At 60.5% G+C, this 20,514-nt stretch overlaps 5 protein-coding genes across 5 annotated transcripts; all 5 read right to left on the bottom strand.

Annotated features, from left to right (window-relative positions):
- Positions 1-3,316: 3,316 nt before the first annotated feature.
- LDBPK_160500 (hypothetical protein, conserved) lies at positions 3,317-3,916 on the bottom strand (the record flags this gene model as incomplete). Its single annotated transcript, XM_003859689.1, has 1 exon — positions 3,317-3,916. The coding sequence occupies one exon, from the start codon at positions 3,914-3,916 to the stop codon at positions 3,317-3,319; it is 600 nt and encodes a 199-aa protein (XP_003859737.1).
- Positions 3,917-8,008: 4,092 nt separating this feature from the next.
- Positions 8,009-8,677, bottom strand: LDBPK_160510 (hypothetical protein, unknown function; the record flags this gene model as incomplete). Its single annotated transcript, XM_003859690.1, has 1 exon — positions 8,009-8,677. One exon carries the CDS (start codon positions 8,675-8,677, stop codon positions 8,009-8,011), a length of 669 nt encoding a protein of 222 aa, XP_003859738.1.
- A 1,881-nt stretch (positions 8,678-10,558) lies between these two features.
- Positions 10,559-14,140, bottom strand: LDBPK_160520 (hypothetical protein, conserved; the record flags this gene model as incomplete). The annotated part of the gene is made up of 1 exon (XM_003859691.1): positions 10,559-14,140. The coding sequence occupies one exon, from the start codon at positions 14,138-14,140 to the stop codon at positions 10,559-10,561; it is 3,582 nt and encodes a 1,193-aa protein (XP_003859739.1).
- Positions 14,141-16,669: 2,529 nt separating this feature from the next.
- Positions 16,670-17,656, bottom strand: LDBPK_160530 (hypothetical protein, conserved; the record flags this gene model as incomplete). The annotated part of the gene is made up of 1 exon (XM_003859692.1): positions 16,670-17,656. One exon carries the CDS (start codon positions 17,654-17,656, stop codon positions 16,670-16,672), a length of 987 nt encoding a protein of 328 aa, XP_003859740.1.
- A 1,774-nt stretch (positions 17,657-19,430) lies between these two features.
- LDBPK_160540 (dihydroorotate dehydrogenase) lies at positions 19,431-20,372 on the bottom strand (the record flags this gene model as incomplete). The annotated part of the gene is made up of 1 exon (XM_003859693.1): positions 19,431-20,372. One exon carries the CDS (start codon positions 20,370-20,372, stop codon positions 19,431-19,433), a length of 942 nt encoding a protein of 313 aa, XP_003859741.1.
- Between the last annotated feature and the right edge of the window lie 142 nt (positions 20,373-20,514).

Consider the following 20,514-nt stretch of genomic DNA (forward strand, 5'->3'; position numbering starts at 1 on the left):
ACGGCCCCCCGCCTCAAGCTCTACCCACCAACAGCCGCTTCGCATGCCGCCGCGACGCCACGCAGCCCAGGACCTGACCGCCGACATCTGTAGCGATACGTCGCTCTGACCTCGCCACGTCGCAGGTGCCTGAGCCTGTCACCGCCGGAGGTGGTGCGGCGTTCGGCAGGGACGGGGGAGATCCCCTGGCGTCTTGGCACACGGAGCGGGGCTGGGGTGGGGGGATGCTGGGCCCTGAGATGCCGCGCGTGGAGGCGACCGCCTCCCGTCGTCAAGGTCGCTGTGGAAGAACAAGTTAAGACCGAAAAGTCAGAGGAGGGGAGAAAGAAGATGAAGGTTGAGGGGCAACGCACTTGTGCCGCTGTGTGTCAGGTGTGTCCGGTTGTCCATTGTCCGATGCCCTGGGACAGCCGGTGAGCAGGGAAATGGGGAGGAAGGTGGGGGAGCATAGTATCAGATCCCCGTGCAATCGCAGAGGTCGTGGCACGGGAGTTGGGAAGTGGCCGCGAAAGCGGCCTCAGCGAAGCGCCATCGGCGGAGGTGGCTTCCATCCACGTATACACCCTCGACCACATGGGCATTTGAGGGTGATGTTCGCCGCCCTTAATGTTGCTGCACATGAACGGGCTCATGCGCGTGCGAAGAGACGCTGAGACACTGACACACATGGACGAGTTACACTACGGCCGTCTCCCCAACGGCAGCCTGGTAGGAGGAAGTGGACGCGCTTGCTCGAAGGCAAGAGAAGAAGCAACCAAATCTACGCAACACGTATGCACAGAGAGGGGTAGAGGGAGGGACGGAGAGGAATGGGAGGGAGATCGACGGCGGCTGTGGACACCGTCGCAATCACCGCAACGTGGAGGACGGATCTCCCACACACGCACACGCACACACGCCTCCCCCTCCTCTCTCCTTCACGGGCAATCACAGAGAAACGAACAGGATGAGAATGCGATGAGGAACCCGGAAAAAAAAAGTGAAGGGGGCTCATCATGAGCCAAGAAGGCACCATTAAAGGGCAAGGAATACGGGCGAACCACACCGCAGCCCCACGGCACAAGTGAAGGTGGAAAGCGAACGCGGCTCTCGGTGGAAAGGGGGTGGGAGGTTGGTTAGGGGTGGGGAAGAAGACAGGGACAATGAGGAAGAAAGAAAAACAAGGAGCACGTAACAGAGAACAAGAAAGATGGTGTGTGTGTGTGTGTGTGTGTGTGGTGAGGAATCTCCAGGCGCATAGGGTCGCGTGAAGCCTGAACAAGGAAAAGAGGGGGTGGGGGAGAGGGCGGGGGGCTCCACAAGAAGGGCCTTCAACATCAAAACCATAGCGGGTGGTGATGAAGAGAGGGAGGGAGAAGGTGGGAGGGGGCCAAGAAGAGAAAACGATGCCCCAAAGATATGCATAATGAATACAAAATCGTGTTCACAACGCGTCCTCCCTGCTGAGTTGTCTATTCTCCCTGAAGGCGTGTATGAGTCTGTGGTGCCCCTCCGCTCGCACCCTCGATAAAATCACTCGCATGAGTAGGCGGGCGTACGCGCATCCCCGCCCTCCTTTTTTTTACTTTGTCTGTCACCGTACGGGGGGACTTCTTGTCGCGATATCCAAGAGAGGGGTGCTGGAAGCGGGGGGAGGGTTGACAGTGACTCGATGCCTCGAGATCGGAAATGAGCCGAAGATGAAAGCGGCGTGAAGAGACATGGTTCATTGCAGCGGGTCGGTTCGAGCGGCAGGGGCGGGGCCGTGACGCACACATCCCGGCCCCGCATCGTTTTCTATCGCTGTTCGACTATCGGTGCGCCTTTCATTCGCGTCGCCAACCTTACCAAGAAAGGACTTACGACGTTCTGAAAAGGAAGAGCTGGCGTAAGCGAAACCGAAACAGAGGAAGAGCGGGGAGAGGGGAAGGGAGGAAACAGGAGGACTTCTGCTGCACCGGTGCGCACACCGCAAACTGCCGGTGCAGCAGCGCAGGGAAGCAAACCGAAAAAAAAAGAGGGGAGGGGAGAGGCGCACGCCACGCACCGTGACTTGGCTGTGTACGCTCACTTGCTTGTCTGAATTTTGTGTGGGCTGAGGCGTGTGCAGGCGGGTGTGAGTGCAGTACACGTATGATGCTACTATACTCACAAGATCGAAGTGAGCGTTTCGTATTCTCCCTCTCCCCACCCCCTCTCCCTCCCTTGCAAGCGCTTCACACGCGCACGGCTCACCTAGGAGGGCCAGCCTGGAGCTCTGCCCCGCCGCCACACGACGTGCGCGCCTCCGCCTCCAGCTCTCTGATGATGCGAAAGAAAGGAGACAAAAACGATAAAAAAGCGAACGAGGATGCGCACGGGCACAGCGCGACAGAAATGAAGTGAGCGGCTTGCGCAGCGGGTAAAGGTGAGTGCTCACGCGCAGCGATTTGAGACACTATCGCTTGCTGTCATGAGCGTGCCTTCACACACACACACACAAACACAGAGAGAAGAGAGGGGGGCGGAGACGGGCCCACATATGCCTGCACACATGCCCGCGTCACAGCTTCCGTTATGGCAGCAGTGCATAAGGAAAGGGGCACGAAGCACAAGCGCTGCAAGAGGCGGCCACATGCCCGCCTTGCAAGCGGGTCTCAATGTACCCGTGCATGTGCGCGGAGGGGTGCGTGTGGTGCGGAAAGAAGTACGTAAACGGTGCGCATGCACGTTGAGGGCCACAGAAAGGTGCCCACGCGCGCCGCTCCGTGTCGTCAAAAATGGACGGGGAGGAGAAAGATGGAAAGAGTACAGTGAGGAAGGAGGTGAAAACGAATCGAAGAGGAAAACAAGGCGAGCCAAAGAGGGGATGGAGGAATGGCGAGAGGGAAGGGGAGGGGGAGAAAGAGACAAGAAATGCAGTGACCACACCCACCCACCCACATACTCGCACGCGTGTGCGTCTCCCTCCACAATCACATGACGAGAACCTTCCCCTCCTCTTCCTCCTTCTCCTCCCCCCTCCCCCCAAAACACCCGAAAACAAAAAAGGATAACGGCCGAGTGCGCCTCACAGGGCCGAACGAAGTGCTGGGAGAGGCACCGAGTGTCCCCCTCCCGCCTTCCCTCCCCCTCTAAGGTGAAGGGAAGCAACAACTGCGCGAGAGGGAGAGAGAAACAGAAGCGAGTAGACGAAAACGGAACGCAGCAGCGGTGGGCGGACGAATGAAGGTAGTGAGGAAGCCACAAACATGAAAAAAAAAAAAAGAAACCAACAGAATAGATGTATAGTCGAGTAAGCCTGCACGCGTACTGGGGGAGGAGGGGGAATGCACGCACACACGCCTCACTGTTTCGCTCACTCGTAGTCGTCGTCCTTGCTCTCCTTACTGCAGCACAGGGTGGAGCAGCAGAGCGCAAAGCCAACGATAAAACAGAGGAGCGCGCCACCGGTTGCGACGCACAGCAAGTAGAAGCCTTCCGCCAGCTGATATCCGTCTTCCTTAGCCGCCGGTATCTGCGTCTTCTCGCCAGGGCAGAGCGTCGTCAAGTAGGTGCACACAATCAAGCCCAAGGTTGCGCCGCAGCAAGCCAGTGATACGAACGACGTGAAGGTGCTCGTGACGGCGAGGCCGTCATTGTAGCGTGCGTTGATCCAGCACGCGGTGAGAAAGGCAGAAGACGCGATAAAGGCGGTCGCGGCCACAGACAGCGCGGCCGTCACCGTGTAGTAGACCTGCCCCTGGAGGCACTGCAGGTGATACGAGTACGTCCGGATTATCTCCACGTCCGGCGTCTCTTTGGCCGGCGTGGATGACTGGCGGTACCAGAAATATACGGTGTTCGTTGTGTCGGTGCCGGCATCTACCTTGCGGAACACGGGGAACAAAATAGAGCACGTCGCACACGCTGTGAAGAGCATGAGCAGCATGAAGACGAATACGCGGCAGCACTTCATTGTCGCTGATGTTCGGGTGGGCTGCACTGGGCTACAGATTCAGATGAGCTTCGGTTGTTTGGTCTGCTGGGAGTGTGATGGGGGGAGGCAGGTCGCGCGTGCAGCGAGGAGATGGGTGTGCCACTTAGAGCTGAAAAAATGGGAGGCTGTCGAAGGATGGCGTTTGATGGAGCTTAGGCACCCTTATATGCACACACGCATATATATATACATATGTGCGTGTGGGGAGGGGGCGAGGAAAGCACGAAAAACGAAAGAAAGAGAGTGGGGAGACGCAGATCGAAGCGGTGGCTGAAGGCGTTGCGCCATGCGCACATAGAGCGGCCACGCCAACGAGAGCAAACCCCGTGGGAGCGATGCAACGGCATGACGGGCACGAGACGCTTTCTTTCTTTTTCCTCCTCGGCGTGTGTCCGTTCGCCCACGGGCAGGTCAACCACACTACACGCATGCAGCCACAGTCGACCTAGGCCTGCTGCACATCGGCTGTGCCAAGGGAGCCGGGCCAGCCAGCGCCGTCTGGCGCCGCTCAGCCCACCGTCATGTCACTACATGCAGCGCAGGCCACGCCCACAATCGCGTTCAGCACCACTGCAACGCGGCCAAGATACAAAAACAGCAGGCGGATGCCTCTACTCGTTCCTTCGCCGGCAAGATTCGTAGTGAGCGGGTACAAACGCCGTCATGGCCGCACGCCTCTTCCGCACACCGCCGTCCCAGCCCGCCGAAACGCCAAGAGTCCGCCAGCCGTACCCGACGGCAGGCTGCCGGCTGCGTGGCCTCCCCCACACCGAGCGCGTGTGGGGCCCTGACACCGTGCTGAGGTGCCCCGCATCATCAGGGAACTACGCACTCGCACAAAGAAAAGGGTCAGTCGCGCGAAGTAGGCAGTAGAGAGCGAGAGGAACAGCGAGGACGGCATGCTACACAACAGTGAGAGAAGCGGGGTTTGGTGGCGTGCAGAGGCGCGGTGCTGATTTTGCAGGAGTTCGCGTTGTCGTTACTGTCGGGGGCGGCGGCGATGTAGCCGCGGTAACAGTGCCCAATCCCTTCCAGAAGGAGCGTCATCAGGCAACCACCCGTGGCGGCATAGAGCAGGCCAAAGCGATCCAACAGCCTACACGTGGACTTCTGTGGTGAATTCAGCACTGCCAATGTTCGTCACGGACACGTGCACAGGCAGAGCAAGGGTAACGGCGCAGTAGGCGGAGGCCCCGACGGTCAAAAAAAAAAAGCGTGATGGCGCCGAGGCAGTCGGGGTGCTTGCGTGGGGTTCAGCACGCGATGAGCAGCACTATGATGGCGTCCAGACAAGCCCCGTCGACGGACGAGGTCGCCTCGACAGTGTAGAAGGTGTACTACTCGGCGCTCGCGCCGTGGTGGATGATCAGCATGCCTCCCCGTTCGTCGACGTCACCGTCTCGCCGTATCAGTGGTGTACCGTGAAGCGGGTCTTGCCAACGTGCACATGTGTGGTCCCGCAGCGGAGCTGTGGAAACAATACGGAGCACGCCGCCCAAGCAGTAAATCCCATTGAGGCGATCTGCAGAAGGACGCGCAAGTGCGCCGCTGCTCGTCGTGCGAGTGTGCTCCTGTCTGTCGAGGAGAGGGCGTATCGGATGTGAGTGCGATGAAGTCGGCTGCTGCAGCAGCAACACAAAGAAACTGTGAGGAAGTGCTACGTTGAAGAGCAAAGGAGGGAGAGAAGGCGGGGGAGGGGGGTGGCAGATGAGTAGTCCCCCTGGGGAACGCGAGAAAGTGGTCATGCTCTGCAAATGTGTGTGTGTGTGTGTGTGTGTGTGTATCGATACTTCGGTGTGTAAGGGTGTCACTGCCGTTGACGTTTTGCGTGAGAGGAAGAAGAGTCATGAAAGAACGAGAGGAGAAGCTGCCCAGAATAGAAGAGCACAATCAGTTACGCGCATGTGCACGTCGCCGTGAAGACATGTATCTGGACATCACTTAGAGTGCAGGAGCCCTGCGTCAGAGCAGCAGCAGCAGCAGCGATACTGGACAGCAGTACCTGCATGCTCGGGCGGCTCGCGTCCGTCAAAGTCCATAAAGCGTCTCGCAAGAGGAAAAGAGAGAGCAGCCCCTCCTCCCCTCCCCAGACCTCGGCGCTTACCTTTGCTCGTCTCGGCCACTGTGCCACGCATGTGGTGGTGTGCCCACACGCCAAGCGACACCATCACGCCACGGCTGATGGACGGGCACACATGCGAGCATGTCACGCTGTGTGTGTATGTGTGTATGCATGTGTGTGTGTGTGTGTGTGTGTTTTTGCCGTGTGCGTGTGTGTAGGTATGGTTCCCTTCCTCTCTTCCTTCACCGTTCGCTGAGTGCGCGTGCGCGTGTGCTAATACCCGCACAGATACACGTATATGGCTCGCTAGCTAGCCAGCTGCAGGAGGTGTGGTGAGCCGTGGGTTGGCGGCGCGCGTACGGGCATGGGGGCTCTCACACCTCATGGAGATGCCCCTTCGTTGGGTTCCTGTTTCAAAGGCGGGAGGGAAAAGAAAAACGACTTACACACACACACACATACACACAAGGTAAAACGAGCCGAATCACTGTATGGCTTAAGTGCAGCAAGGCAACAAGCAAGAGAAAGAAAGGACGAGAGGGGCACAGATGGTGAGCGGCCGAGTGCCCAGGACGAAGCACACACACAACCTACCCACACACACACACATCTCTCGAAAATGTACGCAAGCAGACAGAAATAGTTGACCGTACACGAGACGTAGATGATGGCCACGGCGACAAACACGACGATGATGCCATCGACTGAAGAGAGAGAAGGAAGAAGCAACAATAAGGCGGACGATGAGGATGAGGAGGAGGCAAATGCGTAAAAGAATGCATGCACGCACACAGAAAACAGGCATAGCTACCTAGCTACAGCAAGCAAGAAAAAGGAAGAAGCAGCCATCATCATCATCCTCAGCACCGCAATGAAATAAAGGGAGAGGGAAAGGCAGAGGCAGTCGCCCATTGGGCACAAGCATGTGAGTTCAACCCAGTGCTGTGTCCGTCCCCGCGTCGCTGTCGTGGATAGCGATATGCAACTCTCAACGCACATGGAAACGGCACCGCCACGACAACGGCAGCACCGCTGGCGGAACATTTTAGAAGAAGGGGGTGTGGGGGAGGATCGTCCTTTGGATGTAGAGCACAGAACGATCCTTAACAGAAACGAGCAACACGCACAATGCAGGCGCAGGCACACACACACACACGCACGCACGCATGCGCATGGCATTCACAACGTGTATGGTGCCTTAGCCTTGTCGCGTGCGTCTTTATACGTATCCTCTTCGCCTCCCTCGTTCGGCCGACCCGCGCGATATGTGCATCGCTGTGCCTCTGGAGGCGAGCGAGGAAGAGACGAAGGGGGGGAAGGGGGGATCCCTCTCTGTCGGTCTGTCCTGGGCGAACAAGCAAAGGTTCCCATCGCTCCATACGGAAAGAGGAAGCAGGTGAGCAGGAGAGGGAGAGGGAAAGGATCAGAGTAAAAAAAAAAGCATGAGATGCCGTCACCGGTTCTACAGTGTTGTTGTGTACATGCGCGTCGGAACTGTTGGTTGTAGAAAGAGGAGGGATGGGGTGGGGTGCAGCCAGGGCAAGAGGCAGAGAGAGAGAAAGAGAAACAGATGATGATGGGGAGAGGGCGCGGGGCATGTGTGCAGTGATGCCACCGACCCCTACCGCACCCGACCACCACCAAGAACCGAAAGAAAAAACGCTGGAGAACGTGTGAGCCGTGACGCATCGGCAAGTGAAGAGGAGGCAACAAAAACAAAGCAGCGCGTACCAACAGCGGAGAATCAGATGAGGAGGAGGAGGGAGATGCGGCTGCTACGACGAGCAACACCCGCACAGAAACGAGGGGGGAGCGGGAGCGGCACTTCGAGCCTGTACGGCGGCGGTGTGGCAATGTGCCTGTGCCTGTGCCTGTGTGCGTGTGTGTGTCTCTGCGTCACTTGTTGTGTGCGCGTGTCGATACCTGTCTTGCATGGGAGCAGGTGCGGCACCGCCTCCACACCCCCTCCCTCGGAAACGGCAGAACAAGTTACGCTTCGCCATGTTCTTCTACGAGCTGTGAGTGGCGCTCAGATATGCACCGCTATTTGGGAGGTTGTTGCTGTCGGTTTTTCTGCCGTGATCCTGCCCACAGGGCTGCGACCGCGATCGGCATTCGCAGCAGAGACACACCACCAGCGTTATGAACATGAGCAAGAAGCCGCCGACGGCGATGCACAGGAGGAAGAAGCCCTCCACAAGACGGTAGCCATTCTTCTGCGGGGCCTGCAGGTAGGCCTCGGTCTGGTTGACGCAGAAGTCTTGTTTGAAGACGACCGTTGACGCAGCCAGCACCACCATTGAGAACAGCATGGCGAAAATGGACAGCACGAGGGAGGTGACGCTGATGCAGATGCTGTATCCGGCCGTCGTCCAGCAGGCGAGCATGAGGCATGCAACAACGGCGACCCCGGCGGCCATCAGGGACAAGGCCGACATCAAAAGGAAGAGCGCCCTAGCCTTCAGGCACAACAAATTTCGTGTGTAGAAGCGTATAATCAAATCCTCGGGAGGGGAGTCGGAGGTCCTGACCGTCTCGTTGTACCAGAAGAATACTCTGCGCATCGCCATGTCGGTGTCATTCGATTCTTTACGGAATATAGGGAGGAGTATCGAGGCGATGATGCACCCGGTGAACAACACCATGAGGATCAGCAAGATAAAGCGACACCAGAGCATGGTGGTGTGCGATCAAAGACCTGGAGAAAGAGCGCCGAGTGATAGACAAAAAAGAGAAGTACAGGGGGAGAGGGGCCCGTAAAGCACAAGCCCACGCAAAAACGTGCGCGGGGCTGATCGAGTAAAAAGCTCGCGAGGTGATGAGTGAAAAGCACGAAAAAAAAAATTTCCTCCGAAGCTACGGCACGGCTCAGGGGAGGGGGATGGAGGCAGGAGAAAGACAGATGCGCTGATCAATGGGCAGATTCGAAATATGTCAAATAAAAAGAAACTTTAGAACAGAAAAGAGGAGAAGGCGGGGAGGGAGGGCTAGAGATGGCGGGCAGTGACACGCATGCACGCGCAACTTGCTTCGTGTGTGTGTGTGTGTGTGTGTGTGTTTTGTGTGTGGGTGCAGTACGTCATAAGTGCCGGTTGCGGCGAAAGCATACCAAAAGGTCGCAGAGTGAGAGAGAGAGAGGGGGAACGATAAAGTGGAGGATTCCCGGCTGGAGAAGGGCGACAGCGCACGTGCAAGAGCAGCAGCAGCAGCCGACATACGCGTGTGCGTGTTAAAGCGCCGTAGGCTTGCCTCCCGCCCCGTGTTTCTCCGCTTCCCAATATCGTGCATTTCAGGACTCGTACTCCCTCCTGCCATGAGGGGTGTCTCTGTCGTCCTTTCACTACGCCAATGACTCGGCGCGTCTGCTTCCCACTTTCTCTGTTTCGCTCTTTCCACCCTCCGCAGCCTCAAAGCCGGAAAGCGAAACAGAGCGGAGGATAGCGGGCACGCTCACACCCACTCGCGCGCGAAGCGGTATCGAAGGACTCATGCGGGGTGCGCTCACGTGCAACTGAGGTGTGCGGAGGTGGCCCCCCTCCCCCCGCGTCATCACATGGGAGGGAGGGGGGTCAAACAGAGAGAAAACAGAAAGTAGGAACGCCGCGTGTGAGAAAAGGCGGTGGCGAGACGAGGAAAGGGTCGCTGCATCACCACCCAATGGCCCGAGTGCCGTGGTAAAACCCACAAAACGGTCAGAGGAACGCGCACAGTTGCGCTCACGTGAGTGGGCCGGAGCGAAGCAGCAGCCCAGGTCGGGTCACACAAGACGCAGTTGTGTCATCACACACGCACACCAGTGCAAAGAGCATTTGCCCCATTCAAAGAGCCGCACCAACGCCACCGACGCCGACATACGCGGAGTGAAGCACGGGGCTGTCTGTCATGCTTGTGTTATTAAGGGGGCGGGGCGCGTCACATGAGCGTACGGGGAGAGCACCCAAACACGAAGCCTAGCGATAAAGGAGGCGGGGTCGCAACTCTCCGAAGGCCGCTGCCGTGTGCGCAGGACCTCGCCCACTTCTGGTTTACACTTGGTTCACTCATGCAGCACAGTGTCGGTGTGTGCCTGTGCCTTCGCCCTCGTACCACGGCAAGCAGTGCCGTCCTCCACGAGTGCCCGATCAGCGCGCGGTGATTGGTGCCTGCGTCTACCCCCGGCCATCAACGACCGCACGCCAGTTGACGGCGGCACGACGCGTTCGTGCCGCCTTCATTCTCTCTGGCGCGCGTCTGCCAGTCTGCATGCCTTTTCGCGCGTTTTAGCCTTTACCGTGCTCAGCTGTCAGCCCGTCCCTTCGCAAACACTCCAGTGCAGAGGAAGCGAAAGGGGTGGGACGGGGGTGCCGAGCTATCTCCCGCTGCACAAACGCCGCCACCCACGTCATCTCATCGGAGGCGCGCGCCCGCACAACGCATCGCGCAGGAGAAGCTGGCCTTCGTCGTTGCTATTCATTCATCTGCTGCGGGGAGTGGCGGCCACATGCGCGCGGCCGGCCTCTCCTCACAACACCCATCCACCCCCGCTCGCTTGCGCCGTGCAACGTTTTTTTCTTTGGTACTCAGCTGTCGCTGACCTCGCGCAGCGCCTCCATCACACACGAGCCAACACGTCCGTGCACGTTGTACTCCGTCAGCAGCAGCTGGCATTCCACCTTGGCTGGGACGAAGTCGACGGCATTGCTCGGCGCATCCAAGGCAGCGCCACCACCGGCAGCGGACGCTACGGCCGTACGGCGCCACCAGCGGCGAGCACAGAACTGCTTCGAGCTCCCAAGGATGGCGCGGCCGCGCTGCGCAAGCGAGTTGATGATCTCCTTCTTCTCCAGCTGCGTCATCACCGTGCGTGGCAAGGAGAAGTGCAGGATTAGGTCCACTTCGGTGCATTGGTGCACATCACGAAGCACGCGAGGATCTGTCAGCTGCGCATCCGTCAGGACCAGCGCCTCCGCCTCTGATGCTCGAAACAGCTCCACTCTCTCCGTCACCCGCACCATCACAGCGTGGGTGTCGTGCTCCTGATCGTGGAAAAGACGCTGGAGCTGCGTCACCACCAGCGACTGCTCGCGACGAGCAGAGCAGACGATCACTACACGCGCACCCTGCCCACCACGGTGGGCCTCGAACGCAGCATCGCCTCTCTGGTGTGTTGCGTGGCAGCCGGTCGACGACATGTGTTCCACAATGGTGGAGAAGAGATGAGCCACCTTGGCAGCGTCGATGTCGCTGCCGGATATGCGAGGGCGTCCTTCGCTGCCGCCGTTCGGCGGCGAAGCGGTCACCGGCGCCTCCACTGGTACCGCGCACACCTGCACGTTCATCACAGCCCATATCGACGCGTCGCGCTGATCGAAGTGCACCAGCCGCTCCCCCGCGTCGGGCATGATGGTGCTATCGAGGAAGCCGCGCACCTCAGTGCCCATGCGATCGGCCGTCACCACAAACTGGCACTCCACATCCAGCGCGTTCACCAACGACAGCCACCACGAGTGCACAAAAGACTCCTTCAGCGGTGGCATGAGCGCCTTCTCGAGATTGACGAACAACGCCACACGCACGTGTTCCAGCGGTGGCAGGGCGGACGCCTCCCCCTGCACCATTCCGAGCGCCATCCCCAGGGCGTGATACGTGGTGATCAACAGCGGCACGCGCTGGCGCAGAACGTCAGGCAGCTTAGCTGTGCTGTCTTCTTTAGCCGCTTCGTGCTGCTTCTCTGCGGCCGCCGACGGCTCCTCGGCAACAGCAACGGCAGAGAAGGGGGTTACCGGTGCCACCATCGGCACAGCAGACGGCACCACAGAGTCCAGCGCAAGGGCGCGCAGCTCGTCAGCTGCCGGCGGTTCTATACTGTTATCTAGCATCATCGGCAGCACTGCCTCCGCGTTAGTGGGCACCAAAGGAGGCGGCCCTGCACTCTGACAGCCAGGAGAGGAAGTGGACGAGGCGGCCGTGGAAGACGAGGAAGACGACGATGAAACACTGCGCCGGTCCTCGCCGTGACGGTCTCGGCCACGACGGCTACGGTGGTGGTGGTGGTGGTGACGGCGACTCCGGTGACGGGACGGACGCTCGTCGCTGCGGCTGCGGTGGTGGTGGCGGCGGCTGCTTCTTCGATGGCTGCTGTGCGGCTGCAAGTGCCGCTCCTCGCGGTCCACAAGCCGCCTGTCCTTGCCACCGTCACCACCGTCGACCTCATCACGGCGACGGCGGTGGCGACGGTGGCTGCGATGGCTGCTTGCGTCCCTCTCTCCTCGACTCTCCGCCTCCCCTCCCCGATCGCTGCGGTCGCCGTGCCGGCTGCGATGGCGATGGCGGCTGCTGGAGCGCGGCGAGCGTTTCTCGCGATGATGCACTCGCCTGATCTCGTCGTCGTCGCTCTCGGCCTCGTCGCGCTCGCCGCGGTGGCGATGGTGGCGGCGGTGCGTGCGGGAGGACCGCTTCTCGGCACGCTCCTCGTCGGCATCGTCATCGCTGACCTCCTCATCGTCCCTGTGCCGCCTCCGTTTCAGTTTTGTATCTCCGCCGGTTGCGCGCTCCCCAGCCGAGCCTTGCGCTGTGCCGGCGGCCTCTGCAGGCAGCGACGCATTCATCACGAGGGCCGCCAGCTCCGAAAGAGCCGGCACCGTCGCCTGTGCATGGCGCGGAGCAGACTCGGCCTGCGTGGGATCCGCTGGTGGCAGCGCCGGAGCACCGGCAGCAGCAGTCGTGTCAGTGATGAAGGGGAGCGACAACGGCGGCCCGATAAAGCGCCGACCGCTAGTGGTCTCGGGGAAGGTGGGCATCACACCACCGTGGCCGAGAGCGTCGCTCGAGTAGGGGCCACTGCCGCCGTCCAGCACCGCCGGCTGCTGCTCAGCCGTCTGCGCCTCCAGCAGTAGCCGGAGCGCGACGCCATCCTTCTGAAACGTGTATGGGGCGAATGCTGCGGGGCCGAAGACCGACCCCAGCCAGTGCGCCGCAGAGAGCACCTCTGGGTAGGAGGAGAGGACAATGAGCGCACGAGGAGCCGGTGGCGATGCAGGATCGGAGGCGGCAGCGGGCTCTGCTGGATCTGGGCGAGCGTCCGCCGCATCCCTGGTGTCCTCCACTGTCTCCTCTGGCTTGGCCTCTGCCTCGATGGGAGAGGTGGACGCGGGCCCCTCAGCCGCAGCTGGGGGCTTATCAGCAGCTGCCTCCCCTTCACCCTCCACGGGCGCTGGAGGGGCGTCCGCCTCCTCTGCGGCGCCGGGGTTGGCGTTACTAGTGAATGCCAAAACGTTTGCGCCAGCAGAGAGCAGTGCCGCCGTGCGCTTGCCGATACCACGCGGGCCGCTCAGCAGCACATGGTCGCCAAGGAGTAGCGCCGGGAGTGCGACCTGCTGCAGTCCCCGAAAAAGAAGGCGTTGTGCCAGCGGTGTCGCCGCGGGCTCGGCCACCCTGCGCTGCGCATCGGCGCAAAATGGATGCGCCGCAATCGGTGCGCTTGGCTCTGCCGCACCGTTGTCGTTGCCCTCGTCAGCGCCAAGCAAGCCGCCTTGCAGCTGGTGCTGCTGTGCGCCTCCCCAGTAGGGCATGAAAGGGCCGTCGGCGCTGGCAGCAGCGGCGTTGCTCTCCATGTAGCTCCTCTCACCGCCATCGCGACCCCCTCGTCCTCCCCGTACACCGTCCCGCCATCCACCACCGCCGCCGCTACGCTGCTGACGAGAGCTGCTGTGCGCCGCATCTTGCAAAACGGCGCAGAGACCGGCCTCGACGAGGGGGTGCAGCTGCGCATCACGCACCGTCAACAGCGGTGGCACCAGCATCGACACCGGGCGTGAGGCGTTGATGCCGTGCAACGTCAAGAACACGGAGAGGAACTCGCCAGAAAAGAAGTAGTCCAGCAGATACGCCGGCGGCACCCAGGATGTGCGGGTAGTGAGCACAGCATCCTGCCGCGTCTCCGCCTCGTTCGCATTGCCATCAACGCCTTCACCTTCCTCGTCGCTGTCCGAGAAGTGGCTGAACGGGGACGGAGATGGGTGCTGCGTCAGTGCTTGACGCTGGGGCACTAGGCCCAGCCGGCCCTTGGCCTCGATGACCAACTCGAGCAGGGACTTCTGCGGTGGCTGCGTGTACACGTTGTCCGTGCTGGCACGCGTGAAGTGCGGAAAGGAAAAGTTCATCCGAGATGCGCGAAACAGATCGAAGAGAGGAGAGATCGGAATCCGTGAGCGCGCGCACACACGAGATGCCGTCGCCCTCCAACCCGTGTCGACGGATGTGTGCCTCAAACCAGTACTCGCTGGAAGTGGGTGTGTCGTCGCCAGAGCGCCCCACACACACACACACGCGCGCGCGCAAAGAGCGCGAGCAAAACAAGCGAACTTCAACACGAAATGAAGAAAGGAGGGCGAAACAACAACGAAAGTGACGGCAGTGAGGGAGGGGGCGTCGTGTGAGGGGGGCGCGTGTGCCGAGCAACTGTGTCGCGGGGTCGCCGCGCAAATCCAGGTGGTAGCGAGGCGGCGTGTTGTTGCTGCTGAAGCGCGCAATGACGCAGAGCAGCGAAACACAGACACACACACACACACACATACATAGGCGTGGACGCGCGTGCACGCAACGAAGGACAGAGGGAGCGAGCGAGGGAGAAATGGATGCGAAGTAGGGCGAAGGCAAGAAGAAAACCGATGAGGTGGCGTATCCCCGCACAAGAACAGCGCGTGCGGTGGGCGGTTCTCAAAACACCGCGCGACAGTGCGGCAGCCGACAAATGGAGAGCTGTATGGCAGTTAAAGGAGAGAAGCGAAGAATAGCGAGAGGGACTGCACAGTTGACCCAACGACGCCCTACCGAGGCTTCGCATCGGCTCTTTGAGCGGCCGCGGATGCAAGCGCAGGTGGCCTTTTCACTGTCGCTGCCGTTCCTCGGTGGCGACTCACGTCTGCGAGACCGCGCAGAGCGGGGCGCATGTGCGTTTCTCAGAATTTTTTTATGTCGTTCCTTATTTGTTTCTTTTTTCCCTCGGAGTTGCTGTGGCTTGCTGCGGCGGATGCGCCTGCCGTTCGCCCTGCGGCACATCGGTGCGCCGCCGTCTTCTCACACTGCCAACCCCTCCCCCGCCTCCACCCCCTGCCTTTTTTTGCGCCCCAACTCTACATGGAATGCTGATGCGGTGCATGTGCGCGTCGGTAGGTCAGCAGGCTACACCCACAGCGTGCTGGAAAGAAAAACAACAGCGGCATGGGGCACCTGCGAACCGGAAGGGCAAGCCTGCGCGAGAGCGATGAGAAGAGACCCATGGAGAGGCAACCGGCGCGTGCATCTCATGCGTGCGGGATGGCGTGAGAGAAGAAAGCAGGAAGAGAAGGTTGCACACACAGCCACACACACACACACACTAACATACACTAACAGCTCCCAGAAAGACGGAAAGTGGGAGAAGAAAGCAACATCGCCCAACGGAAAAGATCATAGCCGGCGGCATTGCGCACTGACATGCGAGAGGGCGACAGAGGTGTGCCCGTGGATGGAAAACGACGAAATACCTGCGAAGACGAAGGGCGGGCAGGGAGGGAAGAAACGGAGGACGCGTCTGTGTGGCGATGGCTGAGGGGGCCGCTGCGAGTACGCAAAAACAACAGCTCGGAACGAGGCGTGGTGGACGGGAGCGCCAGAAAAAGAGGCAGAGAGAAGAGAAGCTGGAGAAGGGGGAGAGCTTGCTCCACGCCTCGGCTGTACACATGTGCACACCCTCGCGCATGCAGGCAGTCTTCATGCTACCAGACCCCAACTCTCACCCTCACCCGCCGTCCCCATCCCCCGACCTCTTCGCCGACCGCTCCGACTTCTTCGACTTCCCTCTCATCCCTGCACTACCGCTTGCTCGCTCGCTCGCTTGCTCTCTCCGTACGCATCACAGTCGAAAATCTAACAACGCGCCGTGAAAGCTGCCTTCCTACGCCCAATGGGCTTGCGCCATTATACGATGGGGTATTTTGCTGTCTGCTGCGACTCGAGGACCCCGCTACCCGCACTCTCTTCCAGCCCATCGCGCTGGTGTGCCAGCCGGCCGGATCCTCTCTCGGCTTCCCTCGGTGAACGCTACACGCAGCACCAATCGCGGCCCCTCTCTCTCCCGCACTCTAGATCTCGCGCTTCGCCGTCGCATCCGCGTGTGCACGCGCCTACACAACGACAAAAGAAAGGTGGACGAAGCAGCGTCGACAAACTCGTCAGTCTGCGAGGTGGGGAGGATACCGAGAGACCGAGAAGTACCAAAACGCATCCAGCTGTCGTTGCCCTCCCCCCTCTGCCGCTCTCGCCGTGTGTGGAGGAGGGCGGGAAGGGGCGCGGGGGAGGGGGCAACGTGCCGAGAGAACGAGGACGGACAGACAGACGAGTGCACAGCAGAGATGCACACAAAACTTGAGAAAAGGAAACCAAAGGTCCGAAACCGCACACGCATGACGGGCCTACGCCAGCGCGAGAGTGTTCGAGGGAGGAGGAGATGGAGCGGCGGCACCGCCGGAGACGAAACAAACTAATTTTCCCTATGCTCCATCAACGCCACCGGTCATCGATGTGAATCGAGCTCCAACACCACCTTCATCACCAGCTGGCTCTCCTCAAAGACATGGTCGGAAGAAACGCAGCAGTCCAGCGGAGACGGCGCATGTCTGCCCCGCCCCACCACAGGGCCTTCTCCTCCCTTACTCGGGGGAACGCTGCAAGTTCGGGTGCGTGTCCGGGGAGCGGATCAGCATGCCGTCGTCCAGCGGGGTCTGGTGGCGATGGCTAATAAGCTTGAGGATCTCGTCGCTGATTTTCTCCAGCGAGCCGGTGCCGACGTGGACTTCACCGCGCTCTGGGCACTCGATCATTTCAAAGAGAAGCGGTGAGTTGTCGAACGGGCCATCGTTGAAGGTGATGGCCTGCAGGATTTCCGTCGTGGCCGCGTTGTACGGAACCTTCATCATGTTCATGTCATCTAAGATCTTCAGCGCCATGCGATGCGCGTGGGCATGCTGCTCGCCGCCGATGCGGAGGATGTTCGCGAGGTCGTTGCAGACGGCCGTGTCGAAGGCATCCTTGACGGCGGTGCTCACAACGTCGTCGCACTTCTTCATGTGAGCCTTCACCTTTACCTGCTCCTCTTGTTGTTGGTCGAGGTAGCTCTGCTTGAAGGCCGATAAGCCGCGCTTCAGCACGTCCTTGATGTGGAAACTCGTGAGCTCGTGATGCTTGTACTCCTTGTGCTTCATTCGGATGGGGTACATCGTCTCCTCGTAGAAGGTGATGAGCGACTTCACATCCTTCCAGTTTGTCTCGCGGAACTTCTTGAGGGCACCAGGGATGGGCTGCAGCCTGCTCGGGTCCCCCAAGAACTTGCTCGCCACCTGCTGTTCGATACTGGTGTAGTCCACCTCGTCCGTGATCGTGGCAATAAGGGGGGCAAAGCGGGTGCGGGCAAGGTCCATCTCCGTGAAGGCCACCAGCCGCGGGTTGCACACCTTCTCCAGAATGGCGGCAGGCACCTTGTTCACCGCCGCCACCTCCTCCTTGGACACAGCGCTGCCGAGCTTCTTGGCCGTGGTAGCCGGCACCGAGTTCTGCAGCACGGCAATGCTGTGCGCGGCGCGCGTGGTCTGGATAGCCATCGCGAACGCGGCGGTGCTGCAGGCATGGCGACGCAGCATGATTGCTGTGAGTGGGGCGCGTGCGTGTAAGAAGAGGCTGGAAGCACGACAGCGGCTCAAATCGTAAAACAGCACCACCACCACCACCACCACAAGGTCTCCCGCAGAAACGAAGATGAGGGGGCTGCAAGTAATGGCCGCGTGCGTCTGTCTCTCTCCCTCTCTCTGTAATGTATGCTTACTCTGTGTGCGTGCGTGCGCGAAGGCTTTGGGCGTCGAACTCCCACTCCAGCACCGCGTAGCGCTCCGTGATATGCCGCGGTGACAAGAAAGAAAAAAACGACCGAAGAGACCGGCACGGTAAGAGATGCGCAGAAGATGTGCAAGCGCCGTCGGAGTTGGTGGTGATCGCCGGAGATGGGAAGAGTTGTGAAGCGGTGGTGTGGAGCACAGCGACAATGAAAGGGGCTTGCTGGTGTGCTGAGACGAAACGGAGAGAGAAGGGCGTGCGTAGCTGGGAAGGACTAAGAGAGAGGGGGTGCAGGGTTAAGGTCACGAGCGCACACGTGCGCGCCACGCCAAGCTAAAAAGCAAAGAGAGTGACACGCGGCTACGGCTGCGGCTACCACGTTTATGCGTGTGTGTCGCCTGTGCAGGAAGCGTTCGTGTTTCTGAGCGCAGCTGATGCCTTCCGTTTCGTCCATGCAAGAAAAGGAGAAAACATATATGAGAGAGGGAGGCAGAAGACGCTTGCACGCACGCGCACACACGTGAGTCGTGCCCCGCTCCGCAGCGTACGTGGATCGCATGCTCGCCTGCACCGCATCCCGCCTTTCCGTTTACGTTTACCGCCTCTTCGGCGCTGATCGACTTTTTCTCGCGCTTGCTTATCAGGGCGAGTTCGTCTGTCTGCCGTGCACCAGGCGAGGCCAAACACCACACCCTACACCGCCACCTCTGACGCACACACACACGCACCTCCGGCTCCTCCTGCCACGGGCGCCCGTCGTCTGGTGCGAAGCAGCCGTAGACGCGCACGGTACAGCAGTGCGCCGACTCGGTCGTCGGGGAGCACGGCCCCCCGCCTCAAGCTCTACCCACCAACAGCCGCTTCGCATGCCGCCGCGACGCCACGCAGCCCAGGACCTGACCGCCGACATCTGTAGCGATACGTCGCTCTGACCTCGCCACGTCGCAGGTGCCTGAGCCTGTCACCGCCGGAGGTGGTGCGGCGTTCGGCAGGGACGGGGGAGATCCCCTGGCGTCTTGGCACACGGAGCGGGGCTGGGGTGGGGGGGGGGGTGCGCTACTCACATGAAGCATCAAAAGAAGATCACACACACACACACGCACACAAGCACCCGCCGAATGAGATGCCGGCTCTTGATAATCAAAGCAAGAGCCGGATATGCGGCGAAGCCCAAAACATCCGAGCGCAAGACCGATCCCCACTTCGCTCGCCCTCTCCCACATCCGAAGCAGTGCCGCTGCTTCGGTATCGTTGTTCGTCGATGCGGTCGCTGGTGCTGCGAGATGCCCTACCTCGCTCCACGCATCCCGTTCACGCGCGTCTGTATCGAGCGCATGAGCTGGAAGCTGAAATGGGCTGTGCAAGCAAGCAGCAAAGGCGGCACACAGGGAAAAGGAGCATGAGAGGAGGAGGGGGGGACACCACGGCAGATGGAGTGCCCGCGTCGCACATGTGCACGCCACCGGAGCTTGTGGTGTCTACCTCCGCCCTCCCGCCGCCGCTCGCGTGTACGCATGTGAAAGGGTCGCACTGCTGTTTTTCAGTGCTTCCTGTTGCTCTCCTTTAGCTCGTGCTCTCGGCCGTTCAATCCAGTGTCCTGACCTTGCCGCGAAACTCGTCCAGCGTCTGGTAGCCCTTCTTCGCCATCACATCCAGCAGCTCCGACGTGAGTCGCTCGAAGATGGCGGGTCCCTCCTCGTGCAGCGCCGTGCCGACCTGCACCATGGAGGCACCAGCGAGCACGTGCAGGAAGGCGTCCTCACCGGTGTACACGCCACCGCAGCCAAAGATGAGCTTGCCGGGGCAACGGCGGTAGAACGCGTTGACGTTCGCCAGCGCCGTGGGGAGGACGTAGCGACCACCGAGGCCGCCGAAGCCCTGCTTCGGCTTGATCACCACGGACTCCGTCTCCGCGTCGATCACGAGGCCGTTACCGATGCTGTTGATGCAGGTAATGAACTGCACCTGCGGGAACTCGTTGAGGATCTCGGCGGCGGCATCAAAGTGGGCAAAGTCGAAGTACGGCGGCATCTTCACACCAAACGAGTGCGGGTACACCTCCGAGACCGCCGTCAAGCACTGCCGCATCGCGTCGAAGTCGTAGGCCACCTGCGGCTTGCCGGGAACGTTGGGGCAGGACAAATTCAGTTCCAGGATGACGCCCTTCTCTGTCGCGACAGCGGCAAGGCGCTTGCACATCTCAACATTCTCCCTCACTGACAAGCCGGACATGGACAGAAAGAGCGGCTTCCTGCCGTAGTCGTGCTGCTCCGCGGCGTAGGCCAGATAGAAGTCGAACCCGTTGTTTGGCAGGCCCATCGAGTTGATGCTGCCAAGCGGTAGGGCCCGGTAGCGCGGAGTCGGATTGCCCTCGCGGAGAGCGGGGGTGCAACTCTTCGAGACTAGAGAGCCACTCGCCGACTCGGTCATGGCCACCAGGTCTTCCGTCGTGCTGCACATCACGCCAGCCGCGTTCATGAACGGGTTAGCAAACGTGTTGTTGAGAAGGTCCACCTGAAGGCTCATGTTTGCAGCAGCGGGCAGGGCAGGAGTGTCGCAGCAAAGGAAGAGTGGGTTGCAACACGCAGCAGGTGCGTGTGGATGTTCGTCGCACTGGCCGCGCACGTTGAAGGAGAAGTGTGTGCGCGTGTGTGTGATGATGGCTGAT

This window comes from Leishmania donovani, chromosome 16 (genome assembly GCF_000227135.1).
Source record: "Leishmania donovani BPK282A1 complete genome, chromosome 16".
NCBI classification, from domain to species: Eukaryota; Euglenozoa; class Kinetoplastea; order Trypanosomatida; family Trypanosomatidae; genus Leishmania; species Leishmania donovani.